This window comes from Pelophylax lessonae, assembly GCF_965119305.1.
Source record: "Pelophylax lessonae genome assembly, chromosome: 6".
Classification (NCBI taxonomy): Eukaryota; Metazoa; Chordata; class Amphibia; order Anura; family Ranidae; genus Pelophylax; species Pelophylax lessonae.
This window is the reverse complement of record NC_138773.1, coordinates 179,519,797-179,544,224: the sequence shown is the minus strand read 5'-3', so window position 1 is coordinate 179,544,224 and position 24,428 is coordinate 179,519,797. Positions and strand designations below refer to the sequence as shown.

At 44.0% G+C, this 24,428-nt stretch overlaps 1 protein-coding gene across 1 annotated transcript in view; it reads left to right on the top strand.

The window, feature by feature from the left end:
* The window catches only part of WDR75 (WD repeat domain 75), a 108,711-nt gene that overhangs the window by 70,270 nt on the left and 14,013 nt on the right, over positions 1-24,428 (top strand). Inside the window, exons 16-19 of the mRNA XM_082260715.1 lie at positions 2,074-2,169; positions 4,555-4,724; positions 22,363-22,422; positions 24,262-24,405. Coding sequence (XP_082116841.1) covers positions 2,074-2,169; positions 4,555-4,724; positions 22,363-22,422; positions 24,262-24,405 — 470 coding nt within the window. The remainder of the gene's footprint in view (positions 1-2,073; positions 2,170-4,554; positions 4,725-22,362; positions 22,423-24,261; positions 24,406-24,428) is intronic.

The window sequence follows — 24,428 nt, the reverse complement described above, 5'->3', positions numbered from 1 at the left end:
GTGCCTTGCGAAAGTATTCGGCCCCCTTGAACTTTTCGACCTTTTGCCACATTTCAGGCTTCAAACATGAAGATATAAAACTGTAATTTTTTGTGAAGAATCAACAAGTGGGACACAATCATGAGGTGGAATGAAATTTATTGGATATTTCAAAAATTTTTAACAAATAAAAAACTGAAAAATTGGGCGTGCAAAATTATTCAGCCCCCTTACGTTAATACTTTGTAGCGCCACCTTTTGCTGCGATTACAGCTGTAAGTCGCTTGGGATATGTCTCTATTAGTTTTGCACATCGAAAGACCGAAATTTTTGCCCATTCCTCCCTGCAAAACAGCTCGAGCTCAGTAAGGTTGGATGGAGAGCGTTTGTGAACAGCAGTTTTCAGTTCTTTCCACAGATTCTCGATTGGATTCAGGTCTGGACTTTGACTTGGCCATTCTAACACCTGGATGTGTTTATTTGTGAACCATTCCATTGTAGATTTTGCTTTATGTTTTGGATCATTGTCTTGTTGGAAGACAAATCTCCGTCCCAGTCTCAGGTCTTTTGCAGACTCCATCAGGTTTTCTTCCAGAATGGTCCTGTATTTGGCTCCATCCATATTCCCATCAATTTTAACCATCTTCCCTGTCCCTGCTGAAGAAAAGCAGGCCCAAACCTTGATGCTGCCACCACCATGTTTGATAGTGGGGATGGTGTGTTCAGGGTGATGAGCTGTGTTACCCAACACCAGGCAATTGCTCCTATTACAGCCCTTTCACTGGCCACACCTCCAACTTTCCTGGACTCCTGGAGGCACTCCCAACTCTCCCACCTCATACAGAACTTACCTAAGCCACTTCGATCCCTCTCTGAACTCACCCCAGTGGAAAAGATTTTTGCTCATCCATCTCCACCTGACAGGCCCCTCTCCTCTTTTTATAAAGCTCTGCAGGAATTGCATGCTACTGCAACCCCACACTTCCTCTCTGCTTGGGAGCGTGAAATTCAGGAAGGATTGTCAGATGAAAACCGCTCCAAGATACTCCGGCTGACCCACACCTCTTCCACCTCCTCAAAAACTGCTTAAATTGCTGACACGTTGGCATCTTGCCACAGTGACGCTACACCGCATTTTTCCCACCGTTTCTGATAAATGCTGGAGGGGATGTGGGGGCAGAGGCTATCATGCTCACTTGTGGTGATCATGTCCAAAAATTGGAAGTTCTGGACGGAAGTAATCCACTGGACCGGTAAGATACAAGGCTGCCCGATTCCTCGGGACCCATGGACAATTCTCTTCCACGCATAAAAACGCTCCATCGCCCCTCACCTTCTGAACGCTGCCAAATCTCTTATTCCTTGTTTATGGGCCCAATCTGACCCCCCCTCCATCCGCCAGTGGTTGCTAAGCGTGGAACAAACATACCTTATGGAGGACCTGACACACTCATTGCGGAATCCTCCCTCCGCCTCCAATGGCACTTTGTCTTGCTGGTTGTCCTTCACTCAAACTCCAGATTACATCTCCTTGATGGCATTACCCACCACATAATCCAAGCAAACCCTAACAGACATTTTGTCTGTTTCATTTTCTGCCTGTACAAATCATTTTAAGTGTAAAGTAATATTTGTTGATTATTTCAGGTATCATCAGCTGGGTCTCTTTTCCTTTGCTCTCGACACTGCTATATGCTCTTATCGCAGGTTTATGCACTTTCTTGGACACCACTACATGACATCACTGTTTGTAAGGTTATATGGTCTTTTGTATGCCTTGTACTAATCCTTCTTTTGTTTAAACTGTTATATTTTCAATAAAAATATATTAAACAAAAAAATGACCGATGAGCATGAGAGAGAAAAATCGGAGGATATTTCGTCCGATTTTCGTCAAGTGTGTACGAGCCTTAATACTGTCTCAGTTCTTGCATTTAGGTTTGAATATGGCTTGGGTGAATTCTAGGATTTAGAAAGATAGAGTACCAAATTTGCTGTCTATTTATTTTAAAATTGTTAATCGAGTTATGATTTTTGCCAGACTTTGTGTGTGTTGTCTCTGTGTATGCTGATTTCCAAATGTCTGTTTTGCAGTGGCATGGAGGGCTCAGATTAATGCTACAATTCTACAGCCAGACACACTTTCAGAAAATATTGCTGCCTTCTCCTTTGCTTCTGGAGGCTCAAACAGTAAGTGGCCTTCCTGTTTTATAAAATATGGAGGTTTAAAGAAAAATACCTTCACTGTTCTGTTTATGCCTTTTACTGTTGGTTTCTTAGGGGACAAAAAACATGAATTTGTGCATAATAAATTTCAAATGAAGTACTCTGAAATATGTTCACACTAATAAAATAATATCATTTATTAAGGGTTGTGTGGGCTAGTAGCCTGCAAGATTTCATACCGTCAGTTTAATGAAAGCTCTTTAGTTCTGTAGCCACCTTAGAGTTTTTCTTAGTGTATGTAAAGCCCAAACTTTAGATAAAGTAGGGAAGGGTTAAAAGCTGGACAGACTACTTTTTGATGTCTGTGTCCAACTGGGGACGTTTCCCTTCCCTTTATGTTCAGGATATGTAACAGTGAATGAGAGGAAGTCCCTCTAAAGTTAACAAGATTCCCATAAAGAGTTATCCTATTATAAGTGTTCCATATTTCCCTCACCTATTGCTCTGATAAAACTCATAATATTTTTTATGGTCACAGAGCAAATGAAGGGGGCGGATCTCCCTAGTGGGAAGATAAAGAAATAAAGTGTGTGAAATGAATTTTTTATTTTATTTTACAGTTCTAACTGCTTCAATACCAGGCACTTTCACACTCCTTCTGCCCAGCCCAATATTCCGCTTTTAGCGATACCACACTTTGAATGACAATTGCACGGTCATGCAACCCTGTACCCATATAACATTTTTTTAATTTTCTTTTTCCACAGAAATAGAGCTTTCTTTAGGTGATTTGTAATCGCAGCTGGGGTTTTTATTGTTTGCTAAATAAACGAAAAAAGATAGAAGACAATCTTGAAACAAAAGAGCAGGTTTTTCTTTGTTTCTGGTATAACATTTTGCAAATAACCTTTCTTTGTAAATTTATGGTAAATTGTATTCTGCTACATTTCTTTGGTGAAAATAACCCAAATCTGTGTTTTTTTAGTGTGTAGGAAAGTTATACAGTCCATAAACTATGGTATACATTTAAAAATCGATCAATCCTGATGTCAGTACAGCCTCATCTCATTCCTTGAGGCCAGAAAATGCCAGGACAGTACAGATCTATCCCCCAAATGACCCCTTTTTTGGAAAGTAGACAGTCCAAGGTGTTTAGTGAAAGGCGTGGCAAGTTTTTAAAGTTGCAATTTTTGTCACTTTTTTTTTTTTTTTTTTTTTTAAGAAATGTGAAAACCTTCTTCTTCTTTTTTTTTTTTTTTTTTTTTTTTTTTTAAACCTACTGTCACCAGTGCAGTACAGCGTCGTCATTTAACTGATGTGGTGGTGATTAGGGACACTGTCTGGTGACAGTATGTAAAATAAAAAAAAAAAAACTTTTTTAAAATTTATTTTTAATTATGACATTTTTTAACACACTGGGACCAGAGCTATACAGTGTTATAGTAACACTGTACTACTCTGGGGAAGTGATAAGAAGAATTTTTTTTACACAAAAACTGATTGCTTATACCAATGAACTTCATTGGTATATGCAACTATTTTTACTGAATGATTCATTCAATGTTTACTTTTGTGATTTAGCTGCGATTGGCCACAGCTAATCACATGGTACAGATATGTGGTTGGCCCTGTCTGTACCATGTGATCACTATGACCAATCACAGCTAGCAACACAATGGATGGCATGAAAGGAAGCCATCCATTGTTTACAACTGTCATGTGATCTGCTGTGATTGTTCACAGCGATCACATGGTACCGGCAGCGGGCCACTATAGCGATCTGTCATTTAGCAGTCTCCGGTGGACACAGCCGGTTACAGCGCCTGCTTTCTGTGAGGATGTCAAATGACGCCCAGCCATTATTTTGCTATAGGCCGGGCAGGAAGTGGGTAAAGTATAACTATCGATGCGCAAAATCTTGTGACCACAGGTTCCACATGTATGTACCATCTAGACGTTTTCTCAAGCTCTCAGGAAATCCTAAATGCTGGATCCATTTTTAGCAGTGGCAAGAGCTGGCAAATCACTCTCCCCTTTCATTTGAACAATAATTTCTATTCCCCCATAGTGATTGTTCAATACATAACTGGGAAAGGGCCTGCTTTTGACACTGCTAGGGAATGTTGGTCTTTACATATTCACCTCATTACTTTGAGCTGTTGGAGAAGATGGGAAATGTAAAAGTAAATATACATAAATATGTAAATGTAAAGTATGTGTTTCTGCATGTTGGTCCATTTTAGAAAGCGTTTAATTTACTGATTTGTGCATTAAGCAGTGTTTTCTGGGAAATGACCCTGTTGCCAACCAAAAGTAAAGGTGAAAATAAAAACAAAATCTTTTTAAATTGTAATTGTTTTATTATTTATGTGGGTATTTTTACTAATATAGTTGGGCAAATTGTTTCAGTGTTCATATTCAGACCTACGGACCCTATGCCCCTGTATGTCCATGAGAATGTCTGCCAAGACCATGTTAAATGGGCTGTGTTTGTGCCAAGGATTGTGCCCGCATCTGTGTCTTTGGTAAAGCACAGCTGGCTCGTCAGATCTCAGCTTTATTTCCTCACAGGATCTCAGGTAATGAATTAACTAATTATTTATGTACAGTGCTGGGCAAATGCAGAAATCTGAGTAATTTTTTTTTTCTCTTAAAGCAGAGCTCCACCCATGTTTTAAACTTTTTAGAAATTGATGGCATTCCTCAATTAAAAACAGCATTGCTGACTTTTTTTTTTTTTTCCTTGATTGGCTTACCTTGTTGCTAGGGGATAAGCAATTTTCTTCCTCCTTCGGCGCCGCTGCGAGCTACGTCACTTCCTGCGGTGCACAGGCTCCTGGGAGATGTGCGTCATCAATTTTAATACAGAGCGGACAGCTTACTGACAGGAGGCGGGCCTGAGGCAGGACGGAGTTGCCGCTGGGTCATCGGGTTCTTACAGGGGGCGGGGCTGATGGGAGAGCTTGAGAGGAGGCGGGACGGAGGTGGAGGAAAATTTTAATACAGAGCAGACAGCTGAGGAGGCGTGTCTTCGGGTCCTTACAGCTAAAAGCTAGAAGCCGTGCATTGCTGACACGGCCGCACCTCAGCCCCGCCTCCTCTGTCAGCTGTCCGCTCTGTATTAAAATTTTCCTTGATCCTCGAGTATGTCTTCTGACTCTGGTAAACCAGCAGCACCTATTCCCGGAAGAAGGTACATGTGGGCTTCACATGCCCACATCTAAGATGGGATCCTGCTGCAGGAGAAATATAAAGTTTGTTAAAAAAAATTATTTATAACACAGCACACAATAATATATTTAGCTAATATAAAATAGATTTCATGGATTAAAATGGATTAAAAAGAATATCTCTGGGGTTTAAAAAAAAAAATTTGTCTGGAACTCCGCTTTAAGGCCTCATTTTACACAGGTGGCAAGGGGCTATAAAAAAAACAGGCGTTTGCACAGTTGTATCTTCCTCCACAACCACCCACCTAAAAGATGACGTACAGCTGGAGAGGGTTGTACACATGCTGTGGCTAGTGAAAAATAAGTTTGACAAGCTTCACCAAATTTCAGGCTTGCGATATTTTTATCTAAACAATCTCAAAGGGACCTCGCCGCAGCCGCAATTCAAACGCTCAACTTGTGGTTGTGGCACAGTAAATCCTTTAAAAAAAATCTTATTCAGAAAAAAAAAACAAAATGAAAGAAATGACAGGCCATTTCCATTAATTGCCTTTTAGAGGCTCGGTAGAAACTGCTGCACATGTAAATCTATGCTGAGCCCTGGTTTACAACAGTGCGGGTTCATTGCGGCTTGCGACATTATTTAAGAGAAGTCAATGCAAGTTGCAATGAAATCACAGAAAACTAGTGCAGGAACTTTTTCTGTTGTTGCAAATGGGGTGCGACTTGTCATGTGATTTTGAACTGTCAAATCGCATGACAAATCACAACAAGGGCTTAGGGGTTGATTTGCTAAAACTGGAGAGTGCTAAATCTGTCACAACTGCGTAGAAAACCAATCCTCTTCCAGGTTTTATTGTCAAAGCCTAATTAAACAAGCTGAAGTTAGAAGATGATTGGCTACTGTACACAGCTGCACCAGATTTTAAGTGCTCCAGTTTTAGTAAATCGCCCCCATAGAGTATTTATAGACGTTTTTCCCTAAAGAGAGAATTTTCTTCTTACAGCAGATTTTTTGTTGGTGATGCTCAGTTAAATAACATGACGCTAGCAAGAAAAGGGTTTTCTGTAGTTAAAATAATAAATAGAAAGTGTTGTGCTTTTCAGCAGCTGCAACAAGACCACTAGTTTTCTGTGTAGGTGGTTAATGAAATAAGTAAACAGTGATGTTTTTGGACTGCAGTTTGTTGAGATGCCCTGTTGGTGATGGCTTCTGTTCTTTAAGGTTTTGGCTTAAATTTTGCGTTGAGAGGTTTCTAATGTTTGTGATCTGCATGAATGCTGGAATGCATTCAGACCTGTGTTATCCCAATCCCAAATACACTATATTGCCAAAAGTATTGGGACACCTGCCTTTACACGCACATGAACTCCCAGTCTTAATCCGTAGGGTTCAATATTGAGTTTACCCACCCTTTGCAGCTATAACAGCTTCAGCTGTTCTGGGAAGGCTGTCCACAAGGTTTAGGAGTGTGTCTATGGGAATTTTTGACCTTTCTTCCAGGAGCACATTTGTGAGATCAGGCACTGATGTTGGACAAGAAGGCCTGGCTCACAGTCTCTGCTCTAATTCATCCGAAGGTGTTCTGTTGGGTTGGGGGCAGGACTCAGTGCAGGTCAATCAAGTTCCTCCACCCCAAACTCGCTCATCCCATGTCTTTATGGACCGTGCTTTGTGCACTGGTCCAAATCATTTTTTAAAGGGGGGATTATGGTGTGGGGTTGTTGTTCAGGGGTTGGGCTTGGCCCCTTAGTTCCAATGAAGGGAACTCTTAAGGCATTGGCAAGCGAGGACCTTTTGGACAATTTCATGCTCCCAACTTTGTGGGAACAGTTTGGGGAAGGCCCTTCCTGTTCCAAAATGACTGCACACCAGTGCACAAGGCAAGGTCCATAAGGACATGGATTAATGAGTTTGGGGTAAAGGAACTTGACTGGCCTGCACAGAGCCCTGACATCATCCTGATTAGAATACCTTTGGAATGAATGAGAGTGGAGACTGCAAGCCAGGCCTTCTCGTCCAACATTAGTGCCTGACCTTTACAAATGCACTTCTAGGAGAATGGTCACATATTCCCATAGACACATTCCTAAACCTGGTGGACAGCTTTCCCAGAAGAGTTGAAGCTTTTATAGCTGGAAAGGGTGGGCTATCTCAACGGACTAAGACTGGGGTGCCATTAAAGTTCATGTGCGTGTAAAGGCATGTGTCCCAATACTTTTGGTAATATAGTGTATGTACCAGATGTAATTTCATTGCCGGTCCCAACTTCCCATTTTTCACTTCAGGTGGCCAGACCAGTTTTGCCATTTTTAACTTTTTTGCTATTACCACTTGCAACTTTGAAAGTTAGTAAAATACTGTCCAAACCAAATATTTTCTGAAAGCACGGGACTGTAGAATTAAGGTGGCGCTACTGATTTTGCATGTCCCATGATAATTTCACACATGTTTATCAAAATTATATTTTCAATAAATCGAATAAAATAAATAAAAACGAATCATAAGAGACTGTATTTATGTTGATAATATATAATTATAAAAAAAGTACATGTACTGTATAATATTTATAAACCTTAAATTGCGCCCATTTGAGAAAAGATGAGAATCGAAGAAACTCAAAAGAACTTAAGCAACTTAGTATGTGTATAGCCAAAAAATGTTTTCCTTTACATACACTTTAAGCTAAAACCTTGAGGCTGACTTTATATCTATGTCTAATAATTCACAATCTGCAGTGAGTCACAGTGCCTTTCATTTTGATGACACCCAAACAAGTCCTACCAGTATGTCTCCACATCTATGCATCTCAGTGCACAGATGGGAGCTATCTGTGTGTTGTGGTGCACTGCATTGCAAGAAAGGTTCATGCGTGAGCCATCTCCCCACTGCCGCTTCTGCTTGCAAGAGCAACCGGAAACTTCAATCCGCACCTGCTGTTTGCTCACTGTAACTTCACCTCCAGTGAAGGTATAACCGCATACAGAGATGCAGACAACTGTAAAAATCTGACATGTTTCAAGCCTTCCCTACTATGTCAAAAGTAAGAAAGTTTTGTCAGTAGATGGTCTTTAAAACCATTTAAATATGACAGCAACAACATTTGTAGCTTAATTTATATGATACAAGGTTTTTTCTTTTTATATATATATATATATATATATATTCTCACACACACACACACACACACAGTAAGTATTGCTATGTTTACTTACATTAGCAGAGGTTCCTCTTGTCATATATACAATTTTTAAGACCGCTGATGTAGTTAATGTAATGTAGTCTATCAGCCAGGTATTATAACATTGGACAGATTTTTAAGCTCACTTCAATAGTATGGCACTATTTATGAAGTTAGTATTTTCGCTTTCGTTCATTGACTAACACAGCACCTAATCTTAATGACCATTGGGTTATACTGCCCCCTACAGGAGTAGGACACTAGCCAGAAAAAGAATATGGCAATACCTATGGGCAGTCCCAGGGGGTATTCTCCCTCTCTGCTATAGGTACTCAGTTTTTTTCCTGACTAGTCAGGACCTAGTTCCTTGCTGGGATCTCTGGTCGTGACAATTTTTTCTTTTTAGATAGACCTTTTTCCTCCTGGTTTTTTCCTGTGAGATCTGATATCTACTGCCAAACTGGGTGACAGGCTGGATAATCTATATCCAGTGGTCACCACAGTCTGGCCAGCGAGTGCCCGCAGACCTCCGCTCTGCGCTAGGTCAGCCACGACATGACCCCACCGGACAGGGGCTGGCCTGCGAGTTAAGCGCCTCGCGAGGTCGCATACGACCAGGTCTCCGCCAGAGTCACATCATTCCTCCTGGCCAACAGTAGCCCTACCCCCTTTAGCTGTGCCTGCTCTATCCCTGAAGGGTTTTGGAGTGGACCCCTGGATTTCTCTCCTTCCCGTCAGGCACCCCCCTTCATCTGGCACCCCATCCTACCCTCCCCCCTCCACTAATGCTGGGGCTGTGTGGGTGGTCTGGTCCACCTCCTAGGGTGGGGGCAGGGTGCTATGCTGGCGATTGGAGGGGGGCACGACCGGACGATCGGCTGTGCGGCAGGGGGTTGTACCTGGTGGGGGCTCCTGCCAGGGCCCCCTGTCCTAACTGGGCTTGTCCTTGAAGCCTAGGGATCACCCCTGGGTGCCTCGTGGTGCTGCCATTTTGTTGTAGCCTGTGTGTTTCTATGCACGTTGGCCATGTTTGTGTAGTCCAACGGCCATTTTGCAGTTCTTTGCCATTGAAAATAGCGGCGACCATGACCTTAGAGCCCTGTGGGCGGCGATTTCTGTGGTGGGAGCCCCTCCTTTCCCCTGGTGCCGATTCCTGGATCTTTTCACTCCCTGATCACCGCACCTGGAGTGCAGATTATCCTGGTGGCCGCAAGGGCCTGTTTCTGCTGGGTGCTTTGTGCCTGGCGACTGGGTGGTGCTGCCAGCGCGGTGGGGGTTGTCCCTTAGCAGTGTTTTACACCTTTTCTGTGCAGTTCCCCTGGTGACTCATGGAGTCTTTGAAGCACATCTCCCCACCCGATCCCCTCTGAGGCTGCGGGGCACTCTGGGTCCCAACCATCCATCGATGCACTGATGGAGATCCTGAAGTCATTTGTGTCCCTGGTGGAGGTGGCTTTCAAGCGTCAGGCTAGCAAAAAGCACTCCCCACCTTCCCCTGCCTCATCTGCCTTATGAGATCCTGAATCAATTCGGCCGCCACAGAGTTGTTTCACCCTGCTGGGTCTGCGATCACGCGCCCGGAGTCCTCAGATAGTGAGGATGATTCCTCCACATCTGCAACCAAGCATGAAAAGGCGCTGGTGAATGCACTGACTGTATTTGTGCATGACACCTTGAAGATGGAGGACGCAGCTGCGACAGAGGTGCGGGTTCCCTTTTGGCTCTCACAAGACATCTAGAGCAGCAAAGGTGTTTCCTTACTCCGCCTATTTTGACAGGATTGTCGCTAAAGAGTGGAGACGACCAAAGCGTCCCCTTGGGGTCCCTAAGAGATTTACTAGGCGTTACCCCTATGAGGTGTACCTTATTAAGAAGTAGACTGTTCCTCTGGTTGTGAACCATCCGGTTTCCAGATTGAACACGGCAACCATGATTCCGGTTGAAGAGTCCCCGGCCTTTAAGGATTCAGCTGACCTGAAGGTGGAGGGATTCAGCTGACCTGAAGGTGGAGGCTGTGGCCTCCAATATGTACAATCTGGCTGGTTCGGCACTGAGGCCAGTATTCACCATTGTCCTGGTGTCGCAAACTCTAACCGAGTGGCCTAAGTTTTTACACCGTGACCTTGAGGGAGAACAGCTCCCTCCTGCCTTTGCTGAGCTGGCAGACCAGCTGGTCCAGGGGCTGCAGTTTATCTGTGATGACTCTTTGGATGCAGCTCCCCTAGTGGCTCAGCTCTCCGTTTCAGCAGTGGTCCTTCGGCGTGTCTTTTGGCTTAAATGCTGGTCTGTGGACCAGACTTCTAAAAAGGCCTTGATTGATCTCCCCTTTAAAGGGGATTGCCTTTTTGGGGCTACCCTAGATGACATCATTAAAGGTCTCACAGGGGGAAAGAGTACTTTACTTCCGCAAGCTACTAAGGGCAAGGAACCTCGTCTTAGACATGGGCCCTCCTTGACTCATTAGAGGACTCAAAGCCTTTCAGGGCCTCCTCTGGAGGATCCAAATGAACCTGGTCTGGCAAGTCGAGAGCGGGCTTCTCCAGACCCGCGGACATGGCTCCTTCAGCATGAATGTGCGCCCTCACCTTTATCGGGGGTGGGTGGATGGCTTTGCTGCTTTGCTGGACCCGTGGACTTCCCTGGTACAAGACAAGTGGGTCCATGAGGTTATTTGGTCCAGCTACAAGATTGAGTTTCGCTCGTGTCCCCCTAGAAGGTTCTTTCCTTCCAACTTTCCTATGTCCCCGGACCGCTTACAGGGTCTGTTTGGGGCAGTACAAGACCTGTTACTTCAAGGGGTGATTGTCCCGGTTCCGACTTCAGAAAGTTTTTACTCAAACCTGTTTACAGTCCCCAGGAAGGAAGGCAAGGTAAGTCCAATCCTGGACCTCAAGGCGCTGAACTGCTTTGTGCAGGTGCAGAAGTTCAGGATGGAGTCCATTTGCACGGTGGTTGCATCCCTGCATCAGGGGGGATTTTCTTGCCTCTTATCGACATCAAGGATGCTTTCCTTCACATTCCAATATGTGTCGGTCACCAGCGCTTCCTCCACTTTGCCGTGGGAGAGGAGCATTATCCATACGAACTCTGAGGGAGTAAAGCTGGATTCTGAATTTTCAGAAGTCTGCTCTGGTTCCGTCCACAAAGCTGTACTATCTGGGTCTAACTCTGGACTCTGACTTAGCCAGAGTGCTCTTTCCTCTGGACAAACTCCAGAAATTGCAGGCTGCAATTCGTCTGATCAATGTCTTGGAACTCTGAGCGATCAGACTGTGCCTGGACCATTGGACGGATCGTCTTCAGTAATGACCAGTGCGCATTCAATCGGACAATGCCACAGCCGTGGCTTATATAAATCACCAAGGGGGCACAAAGTGTTCTGGTGGCTCTGGAGGTAGCTGGCATTCTAAGCTGGACAGAATGGTTAGTTTCATCACTCTCTGCCATACACATTCCTGGGGTGGAAAACTGGCAGGCGGATTACCTCAGTGGGCAGGCGTTGGACCAAGGGGGAGTGGTCCCTTAGTTCGGAGGTGTTTCATCAGTTTGCCTCCGGTGGGACATCCCCGAAGTGGATCTGTTGGCATCTCGGCTCAAAGGAAAGGTGCAGAGGTTTGTGGCTCGGTCATGAGAACCTCTGGCAGATGCACTGGTGGCCCCGTGGGGTCAGTATCGTCTGATTTACGCCTTCCCTCCTCCCAAGCTTCTGCCAAGACGCAGGATCTAGGCAGAAAGGATTCCGGTCATCTTAGTGGGCTCCGGACTGTCCTCGCTGGCTTGGTACACTGATCTGGTGTGGCTGGTCGTCAACGTTCCTTGAAAGCTTCCTCTCAGGGGGGGATCTGCTGTTCCAAGGACCAATCTTACATCCTGCTTTACAGTCGCTGGCTTAACGACTTAGCTGTTAAACGCCAGGTGCTGATAAGGTGATTCCAACGCTGTTAAAAGCTAGGAAATCTACTTCTAGGAAGATCTACCATCGTACGTGGAAGATGTACATTGCTTGGTGTGAGTCTCTTGAGGTTCATCCTCGCTCCTACTTGGATCTTGACCTTCCTTCAATGGGGGGTTGAACAGAAATTGGCCTTGAGTACCATCAAGGGCCAGGTGTCAGCTTTGGTGTTGGTCTTCCAACGACCCTTGGCCACACACTCCCTAGTGCCTCCCTTTCTTTAGAGTGTTTGACTATTTATTCCTCTAGTGTAGTCTCAGTTGCCGCCTCAATTTGCTGCTTTCGGTCCCCCAGAAGCCTCCCTTTGAGAATCTTTGGGAGATTCCCTTGCTTAAGCTTTCTCAAAGTGTTTTTTTTAAGTGGCTTTCACCTCTACGTGCAGGGTGTCCGAACCGGCTGCGTTATCTTGTCGTTCACCTTGGTGATTTGCAGTGATAAGGTGAGTCTTCGCCCCTGTCCGTCGTTCCTCTTAACCTCCCTGGCGGTATGATGCTTTCCGACTTTTTTTTTTTTTTTAGGTGCTGAAAGCGGTACATTTATTTTATTTTGCATGTAATTCTTAAGAATGAGCAGCCTAAACCAACTATTTACATATGATTTTTTTTTTTTTTACTGTGCGTTCTTCTTTATAACTTCTCGGGTATGATAAAGTTTGAAACCCAAAATCATAAATTATAATATAATAAATGACTATAAATAAGTTAAAGTATGTATGTGTGTATATGTGTGTAATATATATATATATATATATATATATAATATATGTGTATGTAATATATGTGTATGTGTATATAATTAAAAAAGTACAGTAAAACTGCAGGAAAGGGCACTGGGGGGGCAATCTAATGTGAATTTATTTTATTTTGCTATGTATCAGTGTGTTTTACTTTTGAATTTGCCGCCGGTTCCACCCCCCTGTGAGCGTCACGTCGCAGGAGACGGAAGCCGGGGCACGGAGAGCATCGGGAGGAAGATCCGCCGCCGCACACCGCCCGCATACATCGCTGGATCCCGATGACAAGGTAAGTAACCCCTCTACCAGGATCCAGCGATGCTTCTGTCGGTACCCCGAGTGTGGCTCGGGGTTACCGCTTTTGGCAGTGAAATGTAACCCCGAGCCACACTCGGGAATACCGCCAGGGAGGTTAAAGGTTGTCTCTGATTTTCATTTGAATAAAGACATTGTGTTGCCTTCCTTGTGTCCCGGGCCAAAACAACTGAAGGAAATTGCCTTGCATGCCTTGGCAATTCGGGTGCACCTGGCAGCTACAGAGTCTTTTAGTAAGTCAGACTCACTATTTGTGCCCATGGATGGGCCTCAGAAAGGGTTGTCCGCTTCCTCTGGGACCAATTCCAGATGGATCAGACAGACTGTTATTTAGGCCTATTCCATCAGGCGTCAGGTTCCTCCTTTCCCTGTTAAGGCACACTCTACTCAGGCACTTAGTACCTCCTGGGCCTTCCGTCATCAGGCGTCAATGACGCAGGTTTGCAAGGCGCCACCTGGTGGTTGGTGAACACTTTCACAAAGTTCTATAAAGCGGATGTGTTGGCATCTGCGGATGCTTCTTTTGGCCGCAAGGTTTTGCAGGGTGCTGTTTAGGGGACCTGGTCGAGGGTGTATTGTTTTTTTTTTTCAGGTGAACTTCAGTTGTTTTTGGTTGAGCTGATGTTGCCTAGTTGGCTACTTTTTAGCCTTGGGAACTTTTTTGCTGTTCCTACCCCTCATTTTTAACACTGCTTTGGGACGTCCCAATGATCATGAAGATCAGGAGCTGTGTCTGTCAATGAACAAAAGAGAAAATTGTATTTTTGAATTACTGTAAAATCCATTTCTCCAATGTTCATTGACGGACACCGCACCCACTCCTCTGTGCAGTTGTAATTCTTCTGACACTGCTTGTAGCAAAACTGAGTAACTATAGCAGAGAGAGGGAGTATACCCTCTGGGACTGCCCATAGGCAAAGCCTGTTACTTTTTCCCCCTAGTGTCTTCCTCCTGTAGGGGGCAGTATAACCCAATGGTCATGAAGATTAGGAGCTATGTCCGTCAATGAACATCAGAGAAATGGATTTTACGGTAAGTCAAAAATCCTATTATGTGAATGCTGTAATTAGTATCATTGACATGTCGATACTTTATTTTCGTAATTACTTTTAATTCTGGCGGTTGTATTTTATCCAATATATTCTGAAGTCATCAGCAACTTTAGTTTTATTTCAGGCTAACTTCTGGCTTTGATTAGTCTGAATGCCTCTTTCCTGGTTCTTCAGAAGAGGTCAGGCCATACCTCCAAAACCACAAACTATTAAGTTCTGTGTCTGGAACTTGTTTTCTCTGCTTCAGTTGGCATAAGTTATTTTTGTGCTTTTAATTCTCCGACACATGTAACACAACATCTGGATGTTCTCACATCTTTGACCTTGCGGCTTTTTACCTGTTGTTTCCATTTTCCAGTGGAACTTTAAGTGATATTATATATTTAGTTATTTATTTTTTTTTTTTCATGACAAACATGTTATACTTACCTGCTCTTTGCAATTCTTTTACACAGAGCAGCCCCGATCCTCCTCTTCTTGAGTCCCCCAATGGTGCTCCAGGCCCCTCCAGCCTGCCTAGTGCCTCCATAACAAGCAGCTTGCTATGGGGGCACCCAGGCAAGCTCGCTCTCTTGTACTGCTGTGGCTGTAATCATGTACAATAGCTGGATGCTCTGATATCACTGTATGTCAGTGTCACCATACGGACACAGCAGTACAATGTCAACAGACCAATGCTGCCATTCAGTGTCCCTAATCACCACCTCACCACTCAGTTTCCCTGACCACTACCGCACCAGTCATATTGTCCTTAATCACTGCCACCTCAGTGTCCCTGATCACTGCCACAACAGTCCATTTTGTCCCTGATTACCATCACACCAGTTACAGCATCCCTGATCACTGCTACACCAGTCACCATGTCACCACAAAAGTGTAAACCAGCACTGGTTTCCCTGATTGTTACCACACTAATCCCCAGTGTCACCAGACCGGTGTAAGCAAGCAAAAGTGTTCCTGATCACCGCCACACAAGTGCAATGTTGCTTCTGCCGGTACTAACCCTAGCCTGTTTATTGACCACATTTCTACCTTATGCCTGGACCGATCCTTTGCCTGTTTGCTGACCATGTCTCCTGAACTGACCCATCTGTGCATTCAGCTGTCTGTTCCTGTAAGACACCAGTCACAGCCATCCCCTGCAGACAGCTGCACTACTGGAACCATACAAACTCTTTTTTTGTCTTTTTTTTTTTTTTTTAGCCTCCTGTACTTCCTTTCACATATAAATAGAATAAATAAATATATATATAGATAGATGATATATATATATATCTATATATATATATATATATATATATAGATATATATATATAGATATACAAACAAGGGCAACTTGGGAAACAGTGACCATAGGTCAATTAGTTTTAGTATTAATTATAGTAATAGGAAACAACGGTAATATAAGGACACTGAATTTCAAAAGAGCCAATTTCCCAAAACTGCGCTTTTTGCTAGAAAATATCAAATGGGATAGAACCCTGGGAACAAAGAACACGGAGGAGAAATGGGAGTGCTTCAAGACCATACTAAACAAAGGGATTGGCCAGTGCATTCCAAAGGGAAATACATTTATAAGAGCAAAACTAAACCTATATTAATACTAAAGAAAAGGCCTTCAAAAAATACAAGGCTGAGGGGTCATTGGCAGCATTTAAGCATTACAAAGTGTGTAATAAGAAATGTAAAGGCGAAATCAAGGCGGCTAAAATAGAACATGAGACATATAGCGGAAGAGAGTAAAAAAAACCCCAAGAAATTCTTTAAGTATATAAACAGTAAGAAAGCGAGGCCAGAACACATTGGCCCCATAAAAGACAACAAAGGAAATCTGGCCACAGAGGACAGAGAGAAGGCGAAAGTGTTAAATAATTTCTTCTCTTCAGTCTTCACAAAAGAATCGGGGGGCTACACTAACCCAGCTTGGAATGCTAAACTAAATAATACACCTCAGGAAGTACCGCCATGGCTAACAGAAGATAGACTTAGAACTAAACTAGAGAAACTTAACATAAATAAATCACCGGGACCGGATGGCTTGCACCCGAGGGTTCTTAAAGAGCTCAGCCAGGTGATTGCCAGACCATTATTCTTGATCTTTAAGGATAGTCTACAGACGGGTATGGTGCCAGCTGATTGGAAAAGAGCCAACGTGGTACCAATATTTAAAAAAGGGCCGAGATATATCCCGGGTAACTATAGGCCGGTCAACCTAACATCAGTAGTCTGCAAGATTTTGGAGGGGATGCTAAGGGACCACATACAAGACTTTAGTAATGAAAACTGTATTATTAGTAGTAATCAGCATGGATTCATGAAAAATCGTTCTTGCTAAACCAATCTATTAACCTCCTACGATGAATTGAGCTGCCACCTAGATAAAGGTAAGCCTGTGGATGTGGTTTATCTGGACTTTGCAAAGGCCTTTGACACCGTTCCCCACAAACGCTTACTGTACAAACTAAGGAATGTAGGTATGGACCATAGGGTGAGTAGAGAACTGGCTCCAGGGGAGAGTCCAGAGGGTGTTGATAGGGAGTACTTGTATTTGGCGGGTGTGGGAAGTGGGGTCCCCCCCAAGGTTCTGTCCTGGGACCAATCCTGTTTAATTTATTCATAAATGATCTAGAGGAGGGGATATCTAGTACAATCTCAGTATTTGCGGATGATACTAAACTAAGCATGCCAATATCTTCTATGCAGGATGTAGAAACCTTACAAGCGGACCTGAACAAAATAATGGGGTGGGCAAATACATGGCAGATGAGGTTTAATGTTGAAAAATGTAAAGTAATGCACTTGGGCGTCAGAAACACAAAAGCAAGCTACTCACTAGGGGGGAACCTCTGGGTGAATCCAAGATGGAAAAGGATCTGGGGGTCCTAGTGGAATGCCAAGCCGCTGCAAGCAAAGACAACAGAATACTGCCATGTATAGAAAAGGGGATTCACTCCAGAAATGGAGAGATTATTCTCCCACTCTACAAGACTCTGGTCCAGCCACATCTGGAGTATGCGGTCCAGTTCTGGGCACCGGTCCTCAGGAAGGATGTGCTGGAACTGGAGAGAGTCCAGAGAAGGGCAACAAAAATAATTAGGGGAATGGAGGGCTTCGGCTATGAGGAAAGACTACAAGCACTGAACATATTCTCTCTGGAGAAGAGACGATTGAGGGGGGATAGGATATCAATGTACAAATACTGTACTGGCGACCCTAGCATAAGGAACAAACTTTTTAGAGAAAGGGAATACAATAAGACACATGGCCACTCACTAAAACTAGAGGAAAAACGGTTTAACCTTAAAATACGTAAGGGGTTCTTCACTGTCAGAGCAGTAAGGGTGTGGAATTTGATTCCACAGGCAGTCGTATCAGCAGGGAGCATCGATAGTTTCAAAAAACTATTATGGGCACCATAAAGACCACCACATACAGGGGTATACAATGTACGGTTAACCACTTTAATACAGGGCACTTCCCTCCCTTCCCGCCCAGGCCAATTTTCCCCTTTTAGCGCTGTTGCATTTTGAATGACAATTGCGCGGTCATGCAACACAAAATTTATATCATTTTCCCCCCACAAATAGAGCTTTCTTTTGGTGGTATTTGATCACCTGTGCGATTTTTACTTTTTGCTAAACAAATAAAAAAAGACAGAAAAGTTTGAAAAAAAAAAAAAATTTTTTTGTTTATGTTATACAATTTTGTAAATAAATAAGTTTTTTCCTGCACTGATGAGCACTGATGAGACTGCACTGACAGGCACTGATGAGGAGGCAATGATGGGGTGGCACTGATGGGGTGGCACTGATGGGGTGGCACTGATAGGTGGCACTGATAGGTGGCACTGATATGTGGCACTGATAGGTAGCACTGATATGCAGCATTGGTGGGCACTGATAGGCGACACTGCTGGGCACTGATAGGCGACACTGCTGGGCACTGATAGGCGACACTGCTGGGCACTGATAGGCGACACTGCTGGGCACTGATAGGCGGCATTGATGGGCACTGATAGGCGGCACTGATAGGTGGCACTGACGGGCACTAATGGGCACTGATAGGCAGCACTGGTGGGCACTGATGGTCGGCACTGATCGGCACTGACGGGCGGCACTGATGGGCACTAATGGGCACTGATAGGCGGCACTGGTGGGCAATAATGGGCACTGGTGGGCGACACTAAAGGATGGCAATGATGGGCACTTGTGGGCAGCACTGATAGGGAGGACACTAGTGGGCATCACTGATGGGGAGGGCAATGGGGGGCTCCCTGAGCCCTGATCGCCATCCCTGGTGGCCATAGTGGGCATCCCTGGGGTCATAGTGGGCATCCCTGGGGTCATAGTGGGCATCCCTGGTGGATCTAGTGGCATCCCCCCCCTGAGGGTCTGCACTGGTAATCAATGATCTGATTACCAGTGCCGACCCCCCCCCCTGTCAGGGGAGCCGCCGATCGGCGCTCCTTTACTCGTGCCTGTCAGGCACGAACTAAGGAAAGCCGATCAACGGCTGTTCCTGTTTTACTATGTGACCAGCCGTGATTGGACACGGCTGATCACATGGTAAAGAGCCTCCATCAGAGGCTCTTTACCGAGATCGGAGATGCAGGGTGTCAGACTGACACCCCGCATCACCGATCGCCGCTCTGCGCGCCCCCGGGGGGCGCCCAGAGCGGTGTTATCCTGCCGCCGTCATATGACGTCCGGTCAGGATAACTCAACCACATTCCCGCCGTCAATTCGTAATAGGGCGGGCGGGAAGTGGTTAACAGCAAACACGCACGCGCATCATAGGTTGAACTGGATGGACTGATGTCTTTTTTTTTCAGCCTCACAAACTATGTAACTATATATATATATATATATATATATATATATATATATAACACTCAATAGTGATTAAATACTAAAGAAAGCACTATCAAAAAACTGATAAAAATTTCATATGGGTACAATGTTGCATGACTGAATATTTTGTCATTCAAAGTAGTGATCGACCGATTATCGGCAAAGCCGATATATTGAGGCCAGAGGTATCGGAATCTGCCTTTTGATTTACCGATATTGCCGATATTTCGGGAAAGTGCTTGTACCGGGGTGATGCCTGCAGCTATAGGCATCACCCCGGTACCGGTGTCCATTGCAGATGGTCAGCTGTCTTGTAATGACAACCGATGCGGCTGAGGAGCGGGAGGGGCATGTATTCCCCCCCCCTCCCGCTGCCTTCTGCGGCTTGCCCGGGTCTCCTGTCCCACTGGGAGACCCGGGCATCCTACCTTCGCCGCCGTCTGACCGTGTCTCCATCTGCGCCGCCGCCGTCTGACCAGGTCTCCATTTCTTTAAATTCGGCGCCGCCGAGTACCCAGAAGTGATGTCATGACTTGACATCACTTCCGGGTACTGGCGGCGCCAAATTAAAAAAATGTACAGCATTCAAAACAGCCAAACTTGTCGTTTTGAATGCTTTAAGTGCAGATGAGGAGTTTGACCCCCAGATCCCTCCACCACAGTACCTGTAGACATAAAAAAAAAAAAAAAAAAATTTCTAATGTCCGAAAATATCGGCCAATGCCGATATCCGATGACCAAAAAAACTATATTGGTCGATCAATAATTCAAAGTGTGACAACACTGAAAGCTAAAAAAGCCTGGGCAGGAATGTGGGGGGGGGGGGGGTTGTCCATTTAGCGGTTGGTTAAGTACACCAGTAGCTATTATTCACTTTATCACAATCCTACTTGTAAATATTGAGTTTGGTATATTACACCTGTACCTACATGTGATGGGTAAAAACCAGGTTAGGAATGCAGACTTGGCACATTCAGGTGCTGATGTGCTATGATGTGGAAAATTTAGGCGGTATCCAGATTATAACTTTTGGAAAAGTTGGTGTTGAGGAACACCACCAGTGTATTGCAGTGCATTTCTTTAACAACCTACTAAAGACACCATGCATTGCATTGTGAATTTCTCTTCAAATGGTTTTCCATCCTGACCTTGCAGGAACCTTCTTACATCTAAAATCAAACGTGGTCTGCATTGCTGAACTGTTTTTCTACCGGCCACCTGTATGTACATGTTGGCTCTGAGGATATTTGACATTTACGCATCAGCATAAAAAAAACACATTCAGCACGTCTCCAGTTTCATGCACATTTACCAAAGCTTTATCCTTCCAAAATGTTGTTGATCTGCTAGAAATCTGTTATGCCTCAGGCGGTTTGCTTTGGTTTAGATGACAACACCATGTCACTCCTGCACTAAAATCAACACTGTTGTCTGTCCTGCCTGTTGGGTTACGGAACACGGCATATCTTCCACCCCTCTGTTTCTCTCTGTGCATTCATTGTTTTCTTTCAAGGCAAAACGATTCTGCCTCGACTCCCAAAAGCATGCCCACACACTTTGTAGGGGAAGGGCACTTGGGAGATGCAATTCCGGGGACGTGCCTATGTCAATATGACTGAGCCCCCAGCAGCTGCCCCTACAAGGCTTTAATAAGTTTGGTGAGAATGTCACAGGCAGAAAAAAGTGTTTTTGTTTTTTTTCTACTGGAACAAGGCAAGGTAAGAAAAAAAAAAAAAAAATGTTTTCCTTGTAATCCATTAGAACATAAACTTGGAGCCCCATCCAGTCTTTATTGGTTTGCCTAAAAGTTGTATTTTCAGATTTCACTTATACCTGTTTTTGACATTTTGGTATTGCAAAAGTATTATTTATATACCATAATGGCTTGCTAACTAGCCACACTCTGTAGGGTGTTCTCTTTTGCACACATGGGCACCATATTTACTATACATGTTGCGATCGCAGCCACCTGGCTAGAGGAAAAGAAGTACTGTATGTGTGCCCATGTTCTTGTTCAGCGGCGATTTTTTGGGCCTCCTTTTTCGCAAGTTGATTGGTGTGTATTAGAATAAAAAATATTTTTATACTTTTATTATGATCTCGGCAGTTAAAGTAGTTCTAAAGCCTAACCATTTTTTACCCTAATGCATTCTTGCATTAAGGTAAAAAATATTAAGGCATCAGTATCCCCCTTCTCACCCCCCTTTACTTGAGCCCTTCATTTGATCCAGCGCTGTGCACGTCTGCAGCTCTTCTCTCTCCTCGCTTAGGAGTCTTGCTGGCTTTGCTGGGGCACCGGGAGCCAGTGTCAATGGACGCAGCAGCGGGCTTCGGAAGTGAGCATGCTGAAGTGCCCACGTGGGAAGCGGTTTCCTGTGGGGGCACGGGACATAGAAAGAAGAGAAGAGTTTGGCCGGACTTTAGAGGCAAAAAAGGATGCATAGTATATATAAAATCCTTTCTTTTATTTATACACAAATATATAGAAACCATGCATCCATTAAATCATGTGTATTTACATACAAAGACCGCAGTCATAATGGACCAATCGTTTTCAACAGTGACGTATTCAGTATTGAACAAATTAACCCCTGTGTGTCAATGCATTTTGCTGGTCTGTTTCTTCAGGACCCACAAGAGGAAAGAAACAGGATTCACTACATAAATTAAAGAAATGCAATTAGTTTATGCATCAAAATTATGAACATTTTGCTATAGTTATGTTTCTAAGGCAGTTACATCCATGAGAATAGCGCAATCACCTTGTCTAGATGGAAAACGCACACCCAGAAATCTCCCTGGGTGGCCACCAGGTTACAAGAAAGGTCAAACATTCAACAACCCACAGCTGGTACCACTTTTAATATTTAGCGCCTAAAATAATGACCGAAATGAATGTGATCTTACATTCTGAAATGTGTTTCAGAATTTAATTACATAATGGTGTCTGTGTTGCCTTTCAGGACCTTTTAACTTTCAGCACAAAGTCCCCAGAAGACAGCATGGAACCAATAATTAAACAAGTAAGTGCTTATCACATTTAAACCTTGTACTGGAGTTGCACTTTAGGGACAAATGAACAGGAAACATTAAAATCGGGCTTAAAGCTAAACTCCAACTTTTTTTTCACTAGAACTCAATGGAATGATCAGTCCCAGGCTAGATCATATCTCTATACCATGTTGCTCTGTTGTCTTCCGATCCCCCGATATTCTGGGTTTTAGTTGTGGCTTTGTATCATGTGACAGTCTGTATAGTCTAATGTAGACAGAATGCCTTCCATAGCCTCTTCCTGCTGCATCTCTAGCCTAGAACATACACCTCTGTAGTCTTTGAGACTGTGAAAATGATGTAACTTCCCTCACAACTCTGGTGGGTGGGAATGAATACATCCGAATTGGCATTTAATCCCCCCAGTCACACCTACAGGAAGAGTCCAAACCTCCTAAGTCCCGCCTCACAGATCACAACATTCTTTAAAATCAAGTAGGAAACGCCTTCATACACATCCTGTTCTGAAAGCTAGCTGTGCTGCTGTTGGTAGAGTTTGAATAGACAGCCCTGGTACACCCAGCATCACATGAGTCATGTTACTTCCAGCGTGATTATCACACACTATCATTATCACACAGAAAATGCGTGCTTTTTCTTGCAGATTGCCCTGTGTTCGGAAATGCGCAGATGTGCATTAACAGTAACCCAAGCACAACATGCGTTTCCACGGGTTTTCGAAATGCACAGTAAAGCACATTTTCTGTTCAGGTTGCCACTCGTTTGGAAATGCGCAGATGCGAGAGCAGCCTAAATGGAAACGCATGGCAAAGCATGTGTTTTCTTGCTGTGCAGTTGGATATGCACAGATGCGAACGAATGGTAATGCAAGTGCACTGCACATTGCCACGCGTTTTTCTAAGTGCACAGAAAAGCATACATTTTCGTGTGGGTTGCTGTGCTTTTGGAAATGCGCAGATGCAAACGAATGGTAACACGAGCACAGTGCGCATTGCCGCGTGTTTTTGAAAATCATGGCATGATGTTTTTCTGTGGGTTGCTGTACATTCAGAAACACGCAGATACAAATGAATGGTAACAAAAGCACACAGTGAGTTTTCTTGTGGATTGCCGTGCATTTGCATTTGGAAATGCACAGATGGTAACGCAAACACAACATGCTGTATGTGGCTCCACAGAAGAAGACCCACTTCCATGAGACCACATATGCGTACGTTTAGAGGAAAGGTGTTAAAAAGTTGTTGCAGCCACAGGTTTTCATCTTTACACCTGCCTTAGCAGGGATATATGATTTATATTTTTCTGACATTGATATTCGGCACTTGCAGCATTTAGGCTATGTCATGTAAATCGTATTTCTTAGTTGGAGTTCAGTGTTAGATGAATTCTATACAGGTTTTGTCTTGGTTCACACGAAGGCAATGCAAAAAACGCACAAGATTCGCTGCATTTCATTGCATTGTACTCTAAACAATCGCACGGCATCCATGTCTGTCGCACGGCATCTGTCCATGTTAACTCAATGATACCCCAAAACAGATGGCAAAAGCAGTGAGATTGCCAGAAACGAATTGCATGGGTGTGAACACCCATGCGATGCAATTCAGGTGTGGTAGAAAAAAGGGCCCTGTACCATTTTGGTGTGGGTGCAATGCAATTTCAGCCATACAAAATGTATGGCTGAAATCGCACTGCACAGACATTGCATGTGATGTGCACAGGAACGCAGTGTGATTCCTGTGCGAATTACTTGTGTGAACCTAGCCTTAAGCTGTCAGTATGGAATATGAACATTTACAGTTATAGATATATATATATATAAAACATTTTTTTGTTTTTATTTTTTTTAGATGGCATCAGAAGAAAGTCTGCCTTACACCCCTTTCTACACGTTGTTTGGGAAGAAGCAGCAACAGAAACAAGATAAACCAACCTGGGATTCAGAGAAAACTCACCCTGCTGGACATACAACTCAGAAAGCTGCAGTTAAAGAGGTGTGTGTTTTTTTTTTTTTTTT